We start from the raw sequence: 18,479 nt of genomic DNA on the forward strand, positions 1-18,479 counted from the left end.
AGGCTCAAGATCCCTATTCAAAGTCCATGACACACTAAGTGGACAGTGATCGCAGCATATTCCTGGGATCCTGGCCACTCTTGCTATCTACTTAGAAGAGAAGTCGCCAAGCATCACTCATGACTCTGGCCTGACTCCACATGGGGTTGGGGACTGAAAGCTTGACACTCAGCAGGGGCAGGAAAGGAAGGGAGGCATGAAGGAAGAAGAGGCACATAACTGACATTATTGAAAAAAAAAAAAAAAAAAACACATCCTAACTAAGACAGAAGTGGGGTCCCTGATGGGACTAGAAGGCAAATAAGGCATCCTGTGAAACCATACACACCAGGGGCCAGGGCCTAGTAGCACCTGAGTGAGACAAGCACAGAGGACAAGAGGTGAGCTGGACCAGGATCACACCAGGAATGATGAGGTCTGTCTGAATTCCCCCTGTGGAGAAGATAAAACTTCTGGTCACTTTCTGTAGGCTTTTTTTAGCTGGCCACCCCCAACATAAATACAGGCTAGAACCCCTCAGTCCAGCTAGAAAGCCCTCCCTCTCCCAGGCAGGCATACTCACTTCATTTCGAGCAGTGGGCTGGCTGTAAATCACCTTCTTACCCGAAGTCCTGTAGACAAGCCAGATGACATAGACGCTCAGTCCCCAAGCCCTTCTGTTAACCTCTATTTGCCAAATTTAGATGCCAGAACTGAGAGCTTTCTGGGAAGCATGGAGTGGTCAGTAGAGAAGCGTGGGCAGAAGGAAACACGACAAGCCGAGGGCCACAGAGAGCAGGGGAAAACCTGGCTAGTGACCTCCACCACCAACCCCTTCCCCTGAGCCCATTTCAGCTTCAAACCACATGCATCCAGGCTGTCAACCTCAGAGAGCCCCAGGGGAGCACCTCACTCACCCTTTCTTTGTTCCTGAAAGAGAAGAGATGGGATGGTGAGTGTCAGCAGGACAGAAGACAGCATGGTACAGGAAGATGGGGGAGCTAGTATGTAGCAGTTGATATATGTTAGAGGGGCAAGTGGTACTCCTGGAGAAAACCCCAGAACACCTGGGCATAGTATCTGGGCCAGAACTCAAATGAGGACCATAAACCATACCCTGGAATGGAACGATACAAAGGAGAGCCTTTAGGGGCAAATACTTACTCTCAAAGTAGCCTCGGCTATAGGCAAACCAGATGCCAAAAATCAGGACCCCAAGGAGGATCAGTGTTACAAGGACAGCTGCTACAATGCCACCCACATTCAGCTCCACTATGAGACACAAACAAGAGGCCAGGCATCTGGGTGCTCAGTCATGGTACTGACACTACCACCAACACCAGAATGAAAAGCAGACCCCAGCCCCCATGCTCACCCTACCCCAGGTCTGAGCCCAAGGCCCTGCCACACCCTCACATACCAGCTTCCATGCGCACAGCATCAGACATCGCCGGTGACCCAAACCCATTCTGTGCCTGACAAGAGTAAGCTCCGGTATCAAAGGCTGACAAGGGATCAAAGATCTGGAGGGAAGAAAACAAATAGGCTTCCTGCTTAAAGAAGCCAAGTGCCTATCTTTTATGCCTTCTGACCCCAACTCCAAGTTCATCTTGTTGCTTGTTCCTCCTCCCGACTCTCAGGAGTTCTATAACTGTGTTCCCCACCACCACCTTTCACCCCCACCCCATCTATACCAGCTCCCCTGTCTTTTGATCCAGGGTATAGGAAGAGTTGCTGAAGGCACGACTGCTCTTGGGCTCTGTAGGCATCAGTGTCCCATCCTTGAACCAGTAGTATTCAGAGGGTGGGGAGCCATCTTTCTCTGAGCAGGTCAGCACCACCCGGTTCCCGATGGTGGCAGACGAGGGGATGTTGACTGTAGGCTTGGATGGAGGCACTGGGGAGGGAGAGAAGGTGCTGAACACAAGGGTAGAGAGGGCTGTCTGGAGTCTAAGCAACCAACTAAGATGATACCCCATCCTCACCACTAACCTCCCTCCTGACCCTGCCCTAAGTTTCCACCTAACCAGGGGCTCATCCCCTCTCCCTAGCAGCACTATGATGCTGAACACACCACCCGTGACATCCTTACCATTAATGAGCTCCTAGGCCCAGGAGAGTCTGCTAAGGGCTTAAGGAAGCAACTAGTTCCAGGCCCACACAGAAAACACAAGGCACATACCAAGCACAATGAGCTGGATGTTGACCTCCCCGTAGTCGTTGCCACCTTCCTCAGAGACCATACAAGTATACATCCCAGTGTCTTTCCGGGTCACAGAACGGAAGGTGATGCCATTCTGTGAGAAGGTAACTCGGTCCTCATAGGAAGCTACCAGGAGAGAGGAAGCAGGGCAGAGACAGAGTAAGCTAGAAAGCTAACAAAAGGTGACGGAGAAGGTGGCACTCAAGGCACACAGGAGCCCTCTTTTTCCCCAAGGAAATCAACGAAAAGGACATGGGGACTTAAAACCCAGGGTGTGCCCCTCCTCTGGAATCCCGATCCCCCCAATTGATCCCTCCACAACCTAGACAGTCAGGAAGGGGATGGAGCAACTCACCTATGATTTTGCTGTTATAGCAAACGAAGCTGGTAGTGTCGCCTTGGACAAACTTCCACTCCACACGGGGAGAGGAGAAGCCCGAGTAGGAGCAAGACAACGTGGCGGCTGTAGACGGGATCCAAATGAGCAAGAGAGAGGCACAGCAGCAAATGGAAAAGATGGTGGGTGGCCCAAAGCCACAGGTTGGCTAGATATTCTCCAGGCCTCAAGGTTGCTGCCACCTGTCCACCCTCATGCCCATCACCCACTTCCACAGCCCCTCCCAACTCACGTTTATTCTCAGCAATTCTGACTTCAGATTCTGAAGTATACACTGAACCCTTGCTCAACGCCAGGGGGCCTGTGGAGAATGAGAGAGGTGGGCCCATCAGGAGTGGACAGAGCCACATGGAGAGGGAAAAGCAGACCCATCTGATGGTGGATCTGAGGCCCAGAGTCTCAGCCGGCTTCTCCAGGCTGAGATCCCAAGGGGCAGGGACTCAAGGGATCCAAGATACCCACTCACCATTATCCTAAATATCTTCTTTAAATGTTTTCTGCTACAATGGCAGGCCAATACTTCTTTTATCAATGGAAATAAAATATTTCTTTCACAAACACAATTTTTTTTAATTGTGCTTCAGGTGAAAGTTTACAACTCAAGTTAATTTCTCATACAAAAATTTATACACATATTGTTATGTGACATTAGTTGCAATCCCCATAGTGTGGCAGCACACTCCCCCTTTCCATCCCGGGTTTCTTGTGTCCATTCAACCAGCTTCTGTCCCTTCCTGCCTTCTCATCCTACCTCCGGACAGGAGCTGCCCATTTGGTCTCGTGTATCTGCTTGAACTAAGCAGCACAATCTTTACAAGTATTATTTTATGTTTTATAGTCGAGTCCAATCTTTGAAGAGTGGGCTTCAAGAACGGTTGTAGTTCTGGGTTAAGTGTCCAGGGTGCATGACTTTGGGGGTTCCCCCAGTCTCAGTCAGACCAGCAAGTTTGGTCTTTTTACGTGAATTTGAGTCCTGCTCCATACTTTTCTCCCACACAATCAGGGACTCTCTGTAATTTCTTTCATTTCTAATTTTTCCCTCTGTGACTCCCAGTAATCTAATGAGATTCCTGCTCACCCAGAGGCAGCTTTCAAAACTACCTTTCAGGGTTAAGAGAAAACTTCTCAACAAATAAATTACAGCCACTTGTCAGACAATCCTGGAGGGAAGCCAGAGAAGCTGGAGGCAAAGGAGGGAAGGAAGGGGAGGAGTAGTAATGAAATACTACTACTCAACATGTGCATAACATCTGTGCTTTTTAAAGTGTTTTCACATATATCATACCTTTTGATCCCGAAACAAGCATGACAGATCATAAAGACAAGTGTTATTATCCCAATTTTACACAAGGAACTGAGACTACAAGAAGTTAAGAACGTGCCTAAAATCACATAGCTGGTTCTGAGATGGAGTTAGGACTGTCACTGGGCTCAGCTCATCTCACTACTCTCCAACTACCCAATGGAAAGAGGGAAAGAAAAGGTGGCGGGTGAAGACAGAAAAGGCTAATAACATGAAGCGGGGCACAGCGGGGGTCAAAGAAGGGGTCCGCACATTCCAAATTAAGAACCAGGGGCAGAATTCTGAGATAGTGCGACAACTGCTGTGTTCTAAAACTGCACTCGCGTGTTACTCTGTCATGTTCTCAAAGATTGAATTCATGAAGTATGCTTTTATTTAGCTTTTAAGTCAGAGCCCTGTCTTCCTTAGATAAATGCAAAAAGATTTGTGGAATGCAGGCGCATCTGTAAGATGCATCTTTCCTCTTTTTAATTACTCGGGTAACTCTAAATACGGTCTCTTGACCTCGGAGTCTCCCCTTCCTCATCGGAAACATGAGGGGTTTACACTAAATGTTCTCTGAAGTCTTTCAAGTCCTTTTCTTTCTTTTGCTGCTAATGTTTAGAATACATTTATTTCATTTTGACACAGCATCATCCCTTCATATTACAGGTGAGAAAATTAAGTGTCCAAAAGGTTAAGACCCAAAGCTTCAAAGCTAATGGCAGAGCGAAGATTCATGTACAGGTTTCTTAATGCCTATACCCATTACACCACACTCCTTTTCGTTAGCCATGCCGCTTCTCAAAAAAGCCATTGGAGGCAAACTATGCAATAAAATTTCATTCTTGTTTAAGTCAGGTCTCTTTTATCCAGAAATTATTTCTAATAATATTACTTCGTATCTGGGTATTTGGCATTATATTTTTAACCTCCAGTCTATATGCAAATATAACAATAGACACAGAAATTAAACCAACTGGCCTTTACTAAATTGATAACTCTATAAGGATACGCAAGTCTTTTACTCAGCTCTCATCAAGAACGCTGGCAATGTCAGCATTTGCCTTGAGTGCACATAACCAAAGTATCGATGAGGATGTGACTTAAGTTCTAAATAATTTATAACTAGTAAGACTCCATTACACATAAATCAGACATCATCGAAATTAAAAACGTTTGTGATTCAAAGGACACCACGAAAAAGGTAAAGACAATCCAGAAAATGGGATAAAGTTTATGCAAATCATATATAAGAGACTTGTATCTAATAAACAACTGTTACAATGCGATAACAAAAAGACATTTCTCCAAAGAAGATACACAAATGGTCAATAAACACATGAAAAGCTACCCATCATCATTAGCCTTCAGTGCAATGCAAATTAAAACGGCAGTGAGATACCATTTCACACCCACCAGGATGGCTATAATAAAAAATATGGAAAACAACAAGTGATGACAAGGACACGGAGAAATTAGAACCCTCAAACGTTGCTAGTGAGGACGTAAAATGGTACAGCTGTGTAGAAATACAGTTGGGGAGTTTCTCAAACAGTTACCATTAAAAAAAAAACCAAAACCTTGCCATTGAGTCGATTCCAACTCATAGCGACCCTATAGGACAGAGTAGAACTGCTCCATAGGGTTTCCAACGGGCAGCTGGTAGATTCGAACTACAGACCTTTTGGTTAGCAACCGAGCTCTTAACCATTGTGCAACCAGTTACCATATGACCTAGCAATTCCACTCCTAGGTATACATCCAAGAGAAAGGAAACAAACAAATTTTATTTATCCATTTGTCAGGTGATGGACATTTGGGCTGTTTCATTTTTTGGCTATTATAATGCTGCTATGAACATTCACATACAAGTTTTTGTGTAGACATTTCTCTTCCTTTCTCTTAGGGGCACTTAAAATACACAGGGGCCCCAACAACTGACTCGACATACCAACGATCATGAAGATGGCACAAGACCAGGCAACATTTCATTCTTGTACATGGGGTCTCCATGAGTCAAAAACTGACTCCAGGGCAACTAACAACGACACCCATATAATGGAAAATTATTTGGCCATAAAAAGGAATGAAGTGTTGCTATATGCTACGTGAAACCTGAAAACATTACACCAAGTGAAAGAAGCCAGACACAAAAGACACGTATATTGTATGATCCCATATAAATGAAATGTTGAGGGCAGACAAATCCATTGAAACAGAAAGTAGATCAGTGGTTGCTGGGAGTTGTAGGGAAGGATGGGGCTTAATGACAGAGCGGTGCCGAGGCTGGGTTTCAGGGTGAGGACATACTCTAAAACTGATTGTGGTGATGGTTCCACAAATTTGTGAATATACTAAAAACCAATGAACTGTCCATTTCAAATGAATGAACTGTTTGATATGTGAATTGCATTCAAAAAAGCTATTGGCGGGGGTGGGGGGAAGAATTCTGCTAATAAAATGCCTTGATTGTTGCTCAGCTCAGCCTTCTCTGCTTTGATAATGGCAACCTGGTTTTTTTTTTTTAAGATTCTTAAAGTTTTATTTGCCACCTGTGATACATACTGTGATGCCTGAGCCAGAACTCTCTTCACGAAGAAAGGACTTATTCTCCCAGCTCCTGAGAGTGCTACCAGAGGCAGCCCTCAGCCACCAGCCCTCTCAAACGACAGCCAGAAAAACAGCCATGCCAGGGGCAACCAGCGTCCAATTCCTGATCAATACCAAGCTCTCCCCAACTCTGGACAACTCTGAAGGGCCATTCCTACCCTACAGCTCCACATGGGGTAGGCGGAAGCCTTGTTGGGGCTACAATGTAACTCAGTTTCTCCCTCTGCCCAAACCTGTTTCCTGCCCCTCCTTTCCACAGGTGTTGATGCCAAAATTACTCCCTAATAAATGTCGTGCAGGATAATTTATGTCTCAGAGTCAGCTTTCCAAGAACCCAACCTATGACACCACCCAAAAAAAAGAGCAAGTTTTAATTAAACTAAAAATTAAGCCTTGAAAGAATGAGCCACTGGAAAAAAAAAATCATAGCATATAAATTTGATCATGATTTCTCTCTCACTTCTGACTTAGCTGAACTTTTGAGTTCGATCAGATCAAATCTAAACACAGTCAAGAACTGCACCATGTATACACACATACACGTTGGGCTACAAGCCTACTCCCCTTCTCGTTAATCCTGACAGATGTTACCTAGTCCAGGCTACTCATCTTCTGTCTAAGATACGGGGACCTTCACCTCAGTATCTTCCCACCTCCCTCTGATGCAGGATTGCCTATTTCTGCCTGTGACCTGACTGTACCTATCCTCAAAACCCTACTTGTGGCTGCACATCACACCATGGGTCAAATTCAGCTATTCCTATTCACCACAAGGAACCATACACATCCTAGTCCACATTCCCTTTCTCATCCCTGAACATGCCCCTGGAACCAGGCTACTTGAGTTCAAATCTCAGCTCTGTTATTTTATACATAGGTTGTGTGACCCAGGCAAGCCACTTAACCCCCGTTGAACCTCAATTTACCCATCTGTAAAATGGGGATAACAGCAGTTAGCAAAGGGTTGTTGTGAGGGTTAAACAAGTAAACACAAGCCAAGTGTTTAGAGCACTATCTGACCAACAAGACACACCAAATAATGTACATCTTTTGTCCAGAGGCCCCTCTGTACAGATTTCTCTTTTGGATTTAAAAAATTTCTTTAACAAAACATATAAATACTGCCTGAAAAGTGCTTATCCTTCAGTTGATCAATCCCTCTCTCCTCTTTTAGCTGCCCTGGAAAGCCTGACTCCTCCCAAAAACCTTGACGGAAGGACAAGCAAAGCTGAGGGCTTTCCCTCACCACATACCATCTACAGACACTCATAGTTTCCCTGCCATTGTCCTGGTATATTTCATATTTTCCCTTACTCATCACTAACTCCCTTTTGCACTTAACCTTGGACCTATACTTGGCATAGTGTACTCACACATACAAATGTCCCACTCCCAGGCACATGGTTCTACCACCACAAGAGAAGTCACAAAATCAGTCGCTGACAGACTTCCGGCCTGCTCAAAGGTGTTTGGTCCTTTTGTGTACAGATAATCACCCACTGATCCTGCACACCTCTCTAGCTGGAATCCTCTTCCTTCCTTTCCAAACTTCTTGAAAAAGTAGTCTACACACACACTGTTTCCCGGCTAACACACCTATTCACCCCTCAACCTCTCACTTTGCAATTAAAATTGCTTTAACCTAGGTCACCCACCATCATATTCCTCAATTCTAAGACACTCTCATTATAACATACTGTATAATGTCAATCAATCAAAGCTTCTTGGGGAAAATTCTATTAAATGTATACATACATTTTAAACTAATCCTAATTTACAAAACATTAAAGTGAATTTAGAATTAAGGAAATCCAGTATTTGCTTCTTTAGTTGGTTTATGTGGCCATTGTAAGCCATAACACTGCTGACCACTCCCTTCCTCAGAACTCACCCTGTGGCCTCCCTGGTTTCTGTATACAGCCTTCTGGTCCACCCCCTACCTCAGTTTGGTCTTCTCCTCCTTGAACTTCGCTTCTTCTATCTGTTAATATGAATGATCCCCAGCATTTCATCCTGGACATTTTCTCCTCTCCATATTCTCTCTAGGAAATCTCAAACGTAAGACCAAAATTTATTTGCACCCATGTGTCCACGAGTTCCAGCCTGACTTCTCACCCGAGCTGCAGACTCCCTATCACTATATCTCCTGACACCTCCACTTGGACTTCGCACAACCCCTGCTGCCATCTCACACTCCTGCAACCTCTCTTCCTTCACCTCTCTCTAGACTGGTGGTCTGCCATTTACTTGGTCACTCAAACCAGAAGCCTGAGAGTCATTACCTCCTTCCTTCCCTCTAGTCAATCGATCACCTAACCCAATGCCATCGAGTCAATTCCAACTCATAGAGACCCTCTAGGACAGAGTAGAGCTGTCCTATAAGGCTTCCAAGGTTGTAATCTTTATGGATGGAGATTGCCACATCTTTCTCCCACAGTTCTGGAGAGTCAGCAAAGAGCTCAGATCCTGAGGTGGATCAGAAAACGGACCGGCCCGATATCTGGCACCACCAGATTTCTCCGGGAGACCCTGGAGCAGCTCTGAAAGCCGATCCCCCGCGACCCAAGCACTGGCGCTGTGGGAGACATGAAACACACCTGAGCTGTTTGGTAAGGCCTTAGAAGAGTCCCAAGAAGTGGGAGAAATTGACAGCAGAGGGCATAAAAGGCTCAGGTACCACCGGGTTAGGCTGTACGAGTGTATTAAGTGTGTGTATCCAGAGAATGGGGAATGTTCAAGGGATCCCAGAATGCAGCCCACTGACGTGCATCCTGAAGAGCTGTGAACAGACGTGGCTCTGGCAGCATGCTTGTCCCTTTCCTACTTTTTTCTCTTTAACGATATGCTGAATAAAACCTTTTTTTTTTTTGCTTTACTAAACTTTGTGGTGTTTTCACCCTGTAAGAGTTAATGGTGTAGTTGTTGCAGGGATTCTAAAACCATGAATCCAGTCGACCTCGAGGAGACCTGGATTGTGGAGCAGAAGCTGGCAAAAAAAAAGAGGCCTTTCTCTCCTGGACCCACACAGCACTCATACTCCATGTCCCTTCGACACCAACAAGGTGAGTGCCCTGGGAAAATGAGCCTTTGCTTATTCCTTCTGTTCTCTTTCTCATGTTTTCTTAAATTTTGTTCAGCATATTTGTTTGAAAAAACAGTTGTTTGATTAAGGAGAATCTTTCTTAGATTTTTTTGCTTGATCCTTTGATTAAGAGTGGTATTTCATAACTCTTTCGGTGAACTGCAGTTTAGGTCCAGACTCAGGCATTTGAAACATTAAAGAGGTAATTCTATTTTCAGAGTTCTCAGCCAAGATAAGCTGCCAAAATTTAGGCATGGATCGGCAGTAAAAGCCATTAGGACAGTCACCCAGCGCTCATCACAAGTGTTAAAGACCCTCACGACAGGATAAGGTGGTCCTGTGGTGTTCCTTGTTCTTTTTGTGACTCAGAAAATCTGGAAAATAGTGCCCTGTTTTGCCAAATTTACAGGGAGAAGTGGTAGCTCCTGACCTGTGTTATGAAATTTGAAGGGAGAGACAGTAGCTCCTTACCCTTTTTTATAAGTTTCTTGATAAGGAATCACAATGTTAAAATCGTCAGTAGCTACTTTACCTTCCAAATTGGAGGAACTAGTATATTTAAGGTTTCTAGCTAGCGGAAGGAAACCCAGGCACTCCCTGGAAACTCTGTGGGGCAATTCTCAGTCCTATAGGGTTGCTATGAATCAGAATCGACTCCACGGCAATGGGTTTTTTTTTTTTTTAGCTAGCAGAATGAATGAGGTTCAAAAAGAAGGAAACTAAAAGCTTGAACCTTAGAGCTGAACATCTCTGATAAACAAGCCTGGATATTCCCCCCTGCTACCGAGACACTGGTTTGGGGTTCATATTTAAAAATGCTATTAACTGAATATACTAGAAGTAATTTGGAATTTCAGTGACTACTTTGGGAAAATGAGCTTTCATTCGTGTTATCTTTTCCTTTTGGGAGAACTTTTACTTAATGCTTAGTTTCCATCAAAAGGTCTAATATGAGGCTTTGGCAAGTTAGTAAGTTTTATTTAAAACCTATTTTTTTTTTTTTTCTGTGAACAGACTCAAGAGAGTGAGGGCGTGGCAAGATCAGACCCCACCCCCCAGGCAAGAATTGATGGATTCATTTACAAAATTGCTAAAGAGCTTTGGTATTTACTGGGTAGACAGACAGCCTTTCAAACTGCCTAGGCCAACTTAAACATATGTAAATGAACTGGTAAGACCCAATCTTGTCTTCCCTGAGTCACAAGAGTAAGGGCAGGACAGAATCTAGCCTCCTGAGACCCCAGCCTCTGAAGTCAGAGCTCAAAAGAAACTTTTGAAAGATGCCTTCCAACTGAGTGGAGATTTTTCTTAAGACAAAATAAGAAAAAAATTGCTGCTTTACTATAACCCAGAACTTACCAAAAATTAGATCTCTATCATAAATGAACTATAAGAGAACTCTAAAAAGCAAAAAAAAAAAAAAAAAAAATCACAATGAGACATGCCTAAAATGGCCTAAAAAAAATGTTTCTACCCCTAGCCAGAGATAAGGTTATATCCATCCCAATGAACTGGTCCATTGAACAGCAACTTTGTGATTTCCAAAGCTCCCTGATAAAATCTTTAAGGGCTAAAATTAGTTTGAGAAAAATAGTAAAATTTAAATAAAAACTTGGAGCGTTGGAACGAACTTCATTTCAACAATTATGTTTTCTGGTATCCAAGCTTAAAATAATTTCCAAGACCTTTCAGATATTAAATTGAGTAAACAGATATTCATAATTTAAATTTATATGCTTTTTCTTTTTATAGCACACACATACACACACAATACATACATATTTGGGTCTGCTAATGAGTGTTCATTTTTGCCTTTTTAAAAGGATGTACTATAAGAGATACAGAATAAAGACGTTTAAGAAGCTTATTAAAAATAAATTTATTTAATATGATCAAAAGTTTTATCTGTCTGACTAAAGTTTAATGGTTTAATTTATGAGATTTTTAGGAGCTTTAATGTTAATAATACATAAAACAAAGAATTGGGTTTCTCACTGCTAAGATAACTACAAACTTCTTTGATTTCTGATTTAAAGGGTTTATTTATTCTTTGTGTAATCTGCCTCAAAGACAAAGATTCACCCTCTCATTAAAATATAACTCCTGTGTCAAAACCAAGCTGCATGGCTTGAGAAAAAAAAAAAAAATTTAATGTAAAGGAAAGGTTTATTTAATACGTTATAAATTACACGTAATGTGTACTCAAAATCAAGAGAAATGCCTGATTCTCTTTGGGTCAAAATTTATATGTTAGCAGGTCCTCATGTAATGTATAATATTATGCCATAATTTTATTAGTTATTTCTAACTTGGCCACAACTTTTTTTTTAATCTACTATCAAAGCAAATGGTTTGACTGGGACATTCCCGTTGTTTACCTATTAAGTTTTTTTAATTACTATTCAGGTATTTAGAAACTTGATAATCTTGGCATATCCTGACTATATGGTATTATGTCTTGAAATTATTATATAGTGTATTATATCTGAAGATCTTTAAAAATAAGGTTAATCATTATATTTAAAAATATTTTGGTCTAAAGTTTTTTTAAACTTTATTTGGTTCTGAATTTTTTATAATTAGGAGTATTACGTTTATAAATTAATCATGGTCATATTAAGATTTGTCATCTGCACATAAGTTTTCATTTTGCTGATTTGCTGAAAATGTTTGACCAAAATATCTCAACAAAAAGATGGACTACATTAGACTTATGAAAAGAACCGTGACTAGACTGAATTAAGATTTCCAAAAACTCTTATGTAGGAGGCTAATGAGTTCACAGACTGCAGCTGATCTGGAATCCTGTGGAACAGAAATTAACTACACAAGACTGAGTGAAGAAATACTACGGGTTTTATGTGAGAATACTGCTGATGTTTTAAGGTCCCATGTTCTGGATATAAGAAAACATTTTCCTTTCTCCTAAATTACTTAACGAATGGGTTTAGATATTGTAACTCTTGAACTAGAAGTTCTCTCATCAAGACAGTTTTGTGACACTTCTGCTTCTGAGAAAATGACCCCTGACTGTTAATAGGTAAACCAAGGAGGGGCAGATTGCCCTGAGAAAAACACTTAGTATGTTTTAAACAGATTAACTGAAGACCTCCAAAAGGAGAGGGCCATCCTGTATTATCTTGCTAGTACGTATTCTCTAATGAAAATCTAGACGTCGCATGTGAATCTTTCTATACCTTCTGTTTCCTCTAGACAAACTGTGTGTGCTCCTTATGAATACATGTTTTTGTGTGGTGGATCCAACTATACTAGTTTAAATGATCCCTTTCTAACTGACAGTGAGTTTACGTGACCAATCTCTTGTTTAGATTCCTGGTGAATGCAAGGGCAACATACTTTCAGAATTTTAAGGCTACCTTAAAATGATGATGCTAGTAAATAGACTGAAAAAGTAACGTTAAATTGTTACACGTTACAAAACAAGAGTAAAAAAAGAAACCCATTGGTCCAATACATACTCACAGTAGGGTTGATAGTTTTAATTCCTATTATAAAAAAAAATAGTGTAGTTATATTGGAAAAATGACTTTAAGAAATTTATCAATCGTTACGGGACAACAGTTCTACTCTGTCCTATAGGGTCGTTATGAGTCGGAATCGACTTGAGGGCAGTGGGTTTGGATGGACAAATAACAGATGAAGCTGCTAATGAGAAAAAACACAATGGTAATCTCTGACCTTATTAGCCAAGGTGACATGAGATAACAAGATAGCCTTAGTTTTTTTTTTTTTAGCCTAAGGAGGTGTAGTTGGAGCTGTAGCAAATACCTCTTGTTGCATTTGGATATTACACAGGAGAAGTAGAACAGGATATACACAGAATCAGACAGGAAGCTACTTGGTTACACACTGTAACACTCTACAAACACCAGATTTATTTGGTTGGTTACCATCAGGAGTAAGTACATGGGCTAGATCATTACTACAAGGGATAGTAATATTCTTAGTCTGCATACTGATAGTATTAAGGCATAATAAAATTCATCTTCTATTGTCTTACACACTTGAAAACATCTCAGGCTAAAATGTTGGTGTACATTGAGTCTGCTCACTTAGGCAATGTGATTAATGGGAACAGTGCTCTTAAGATCCTAGTGAAGAACCAGATAAATATCCACTGGAAAACCAGCACCGCGAGTTTAAAGAGCCTGCCATGGCTGCCATCTAAGGGCTCAACTAAGTCCAGGTATTAATCATCAATGTGTTATCTCCAATCTCCCATAAAAAGAAAAGAATGATTTAGGAGATAATATTACAGTCATTATTCCCTGTCCTTGAGCATAACGAATTTGACCCAGTTGGAGCTGGTCTCACATCAACTGGGCCCTGAGGTATAAAGACAATGAGCCAGAAAAACCAAACCCATTGCCATTGAGTCAATTCTGACTCATAGTGACCCTGTAAGACAGAGTAGAACTGTCCCGTCGGGTTTCCAAAGAGCACTTGGTGGATTTGAACTGCCAGCCTTTTGGTTAGCAGCTGTAGCACTTAACCACTACTCCACCAGGGTTTCTGTAAAGACAACAGCTAAGACAAATGGGGGGAAAAAAAACCTTTTAGGGAAACATTCACATAAACAGGGCATAAAAAACCACTCTTTTAATATTTAGTAAATAGTTATAAAACAATGACAGGTCAGTAGCTACAATGAAAGGCCTAGGTCCAATATTTGCCCCTCCCCGAAAATATACCAAACAATTCCAAGAGCCTGACTATAGTTCAAAATGGACACTGGTATTGAATGATCAATGTCCAGAAAGAAATGGAAGGAGTGAGAAAGAGCCCCTATGGTGCTGTATTAAAAATCCTGTTTCCTTTTCTGGGCTCCCTCCCCACCATGTTCACCCCTACTCCCAGCTTTGCATTTGAATCCTGCTTTTGCTTGTGTAAACCCCAGCACACCTGCACAGTATGATTAAGACTGTTGCTGACTTATATGTACTCCCTACTTGTAAACCCTTAAAAGTAACCTGGCTGCCTGCCCTTGGGGAGCAGTCTTGGTAGCAGCAGCTGACTCCTTTTCCTTGTACAATGAAATAAAGGTACCTTTCTTGTTCTCTGACCTTGGTCTCTCATTTATTAGCCAACATGAGTCATGATGAGCAAGAACCTAGGATTTCACCTGGTAACAACACAGCAGCTGGTGGGTTTGAATCACCAACCTCTCAGTCAAAAGCTGAGAGCTTAACCACTGTACCACCAGGTCTCCTCAATCAAACACCAAGTATTACAACTTCATCTCCCAAATCTCCCTCGAATTCAGTCCATCTTCTCTTACCCACTGCCACTTGTTAGTACTGACAGGGCTAGAGCTATTTTCTTAAAATCCTTGTCTCCTCAGGACAGCCCCTTCCCCAGCCCATTTCCTGAAGTTGTTTTTCTCCTCAGAACTTCTTTGAAAACAAACAGCTAGCTGGAAATGGCTGAAACAGACCCTGCCCTCCATCTTGGCACTCCAGATGACCTTTAGCTCCTTAACTGCCTCATGAATGTAAATTCTCTGCCCCTGGGTGGAGAATATGCTAATGATCAAAAATGGCTAACTTCCTCCTGTGCAGGGAAATCAAACTGAGGCCTTAGAAAATGCTTACTCATTCAAAAACGCTCCATGCCAGCACTCGAGCCATTTTGTATTCTGAAACTGATCCTGCCTATATAAACCAGCCTCAACAAGTTGCCTTCAAGGCAGTCTTTGAAGTCACTTAGCTCCTAGAGTCTCCTTGCTTGGCCAACCAATAAAGTTGCCTTTCATTCTCCCCAACTTGGTCTCTGTCTTTTTGGCCCTGATGGAGTCACGCTGAGCAGAATACGGAGTTCCCGGCAATAGTACCATCATCATTTTCTCAAGGATTGCAACTGGCCTCCCAGTGGGCCTTCTCTGCCTTTTTTTAATCTTGTTGTTGTTGTTGTTGTGTGCTGGCGAGTCGATTCTGAGTCACAGCAACCCCATGTAACACAGCAGAACCGCCCACAGGGTTTCTTAGGCTGTAATCTTCACGTAGCAGATCACCAGGTCCTTTTCCCCATGGAGCTGCTGATGGGTTCAAACCGTCGCCTTTTCTGCTAGCAGCGGAGCACTTTAATCATTGTGCCACCAGGATTCCTTTTTTAAATCTTGACCCACTCAAATCCACCCTCCAGGCCACTGCTAGATTGAGAACTAACACTTATTGACTCTACGGGACTGACTTATTTTTCCAGGTTCACAAGTTTTCCGCTCTTGACAGGGTACCACTTTTCTATCGCTCTGTATTAGTGGAAAATATTTGAGTTTTCCTTCTTTGACAGGTTTCCGCCTTACACAGGTTTGGGCTTTTGCAGGTTTTACAGTATATGCCAGGCACTGCTGTAAGCATGCTACCAAGCCAAAAAAAAAAAAAAAAAAAAACCACTGTCATCCAGTCGATTCTGACTCATAGCGACCCTGTGTGGCGTAGCGATTAAGTGCTACAGCTGCTAACCAAAAGGTGGGCAGTTCGAATCCACCAGGCGCCCCTTGGAAACTCTACGGGGCAGTCCTACTCTGTTCAATAGGGTCGCTGTGAGTCAGACGATGATGAAACATGCTACATGTATCAACATTTAATCCCTGCAACAACCTTAGGAGGTGAGTGATACTGTTATTGTCTCCAATTTCTACCTGGCAAAACTAGGCAAAGAGCAGTTATGTAATCTGCCCAAGGCACACGGTTAGTGAGTGGTGGTGCTGGGATTCACGTACCATGCAGCATTTTCTAAAAATGCATATCTGACTTCAAGCATTCAAAGCTGCTTCAACCTTTCAGGGCAAAAAAAAAGTTCCTGCACTATCAGACCCCTCCTCCTACCCCTGCTAAACTTATCTTCATCATCTTAATCACCCTCTTTCAATTCACCCTCTAGCAATACATAAGTGTTTATAATTCCCAGCAAACACCAGGAGTTCTCATGATCTCTGCCTTTGCTCCTGCTATTCCTGCTATGTGGAACACCCCTTCTCCCTCTTTCCTCATGGGGCCAGCAGCTAATTAGCCACACTATTGTCTGAGAAATGACCTACCCGACTCCCAACCCCCACCAAAGCCAGGTCAAGGCCTCTTTCCTGGCTTCTATTGTTGTTATTAGGTGCCAGCCCCGCCAGCCCCACAATAGTAGGTATGTTTGAGCCCATTTTTGCCGCCACTGTGTCAGTTCATCTTGTTTCACTCACCCTCTATTTTAACAAGCATGATGATGTCTTTCTCCAGGGACTGGTCCCTCCTGATAACATGTGCAAAGCGAGTGAGACGAAGTTTCACCATCCTCCCTTTTAAGGAGCACTCTGGCTGTACTTCCTACAAGACAGATTCGTTTGTTCTTTTGGCAGTCCACAGTATATTCACTATCTTTCACCAACGCCATACTTCAAATGTGTCAATTCTTCTTTGATCTTCTTTATTCAATGCTCAGCTTTTGCATGCATGTGAGGCAACTGAAAATATCAAGGTATTAGTTGCCCCAGACCTTAACTATGACAGAAAGAGACACTGCCTGGTCCTTCATGATCACAGGTATGTTTGAGTACCTTGTTGCAGCAATTGAGTCAATCCATGTCATCAAGGACTTTGCTGGGAAACCACCACCTGACAATTTGTTGTACTCGGATGGCTTATGTGTTGTTCTGATGCTGGAAGCTATGCCACAGTACAGGTAGTCCCCGGATTATGAATGAGTTCCATTCTTAAATCTATCTTTAAGTCGAATTTGTACAGAAATTGGAACAGTTATGTACAGCTGGTATCTAATCTATAGGCCCTCCATGTAGAGCAGAGCTGCAGTGCTCGGTACATCCGGACGTTGGGGCTGGCCCTTTCCAAGCTCCAAGGGAGATGGCTGCATGTGGGCCCTCTGCTCGCTGCTGCAGGCTGTGGCTGGGCACACCAAGTCGCAGGGCCCTGCCCACTGCCAGCGGCAGCCCAAGGACCGGCTGCAGCACCTGCACACGGAGGAGAAGCGCAGCTCGTCGTGGGAGCCTGGGCCCTAAACACCAACTCAGTTTTTTTCCTGATGGTCTTTACAGGGGCTGGTTGGTAACTACACTTTGTACATAAATCATAAGTTTGTAACCTGGGGACTGCCTGTATTTCAAATACCAAAAAGATCACCCATGATGGGCAGGTGGTACAGTGGTTAAGTGGTTGGTGGCTAACCAAAAGGTCGTCAGTTAGAAGCCACCAGCTACTCCATGGGTGAAAGATGTGGCAGTCTGCTCCCATAAAGATTATAGCCTCTGAAACCCTATGGGACAGTTCTACTTTGTCCTATGGGGTCACTATGAGTTGGACTCAACTCAACAGCTACGGGTTTTTGGTTTGTTGTTAGCTGCCATCAAGTCGATTTCAACTCATGGCGACCCCATGTGTGCAGAGTAGAACTGGTCCATAGGGTTTTCAAGGCTGTGACCTTTCAGAAGAGACCATCAGGCCTATCTTCCAAGGCACCTCTGGGCGGACTGAGTTCGAACTGCTGAACTTTATGGTTAGTAGTTCAGCACTTAATGATATATGGCCACCACTAAGGGACACCAGGCAAAACAGCCAAAGCACTTCCCCTGTTACAGTGACATCATCTGTGCATGTGTTTGTCTCCCCAACTTGCCAGTAACCTTCCAGGAAGCAGGGACCACGTGTTATGCTGAAAATCAATAAATGTCTGCTGAACAGCGTAGAACATTAAGATATTAGATCACAGCAGAACATTCGTTATAACATCTACTCCTTCTGTCTAAAAAGATACGGCTGTTTTTCATACTGGCAGATGCAGTACATCCAAATGGAGAAAAAACAAGCTTGATTCAAAGCCCAATCTTTTTTATAGTCTAACACTAGCAAAGATTTTTTTTTTTCCCACTGTTTGGTTCTAAGAAAATTGAGGGGTCTATTAA

At 42.8% G+C, this 18,479-nt stretch overlaps 1 protein-coding gene across 2 annotated transcripts in view; it reads right to left on the bottom strand.

Moving 5' to 3' along the window:
- Positions 1-231: 231 nt before the first annotated feature.
- F11R (F11 receptor) overlaps positions 232-18,479 on the bottom strand; it is a 28,271-nt gene continuing 10,023 nt past the window's right edge. Inside the window, exons 2-9 of one of the 2 annotated variants that reach the window (XR_007516863.1) lie at positions 2,812-2,880; positions 2,538-2,645; positions 2,162-2,308; positions 1,674-1,876; positions 1,400-1,502; positions 1,144-1,251; positions 563-909; positions 232-432 (exon numbers count right to left, since the gene is read on the bottom strand). Coding sequence is in view for 1 of the 2 variants with exons in the window: in XM_049881024.1 (XP_049736981.1) it covers positions 397-432; positions 563-611; positions 897-1,251; positions 1,400-1,502; positions 1,674-1,876; positions 2,162-2,308; positions 2,538-2,645; positions 2,812-2,880 (1,070 nt within the window). In the remaining variant the exon portion in view is untranslated. Of the gene's footprint in view, positions 433-562; positions 1,252-1,399; positions 1,503-1,673; positions 1,877-2,161; positions 2,309-2,537; positions 2,646-2,811; positions 2,881-18,479 lie in introns of both variants that reach the window. The other variant, XM_049881024.1, reaches the window with a different exon arrangement.

This window comes from Elephas maximus, chromosome 3, assembly GCF_024166365.1.
Source record: "Elephas maximus indicus isolate mEleMax1 chromosome 3, mEleMax1 primary haplotype, whole genome shotgun sequence".
NCBI classification, from domain to species: Eukaryota; Metazoa; Chordata; class Mammalia; order Proboscidea; family Elephantidae; genus Elephas; species Elephas maximus.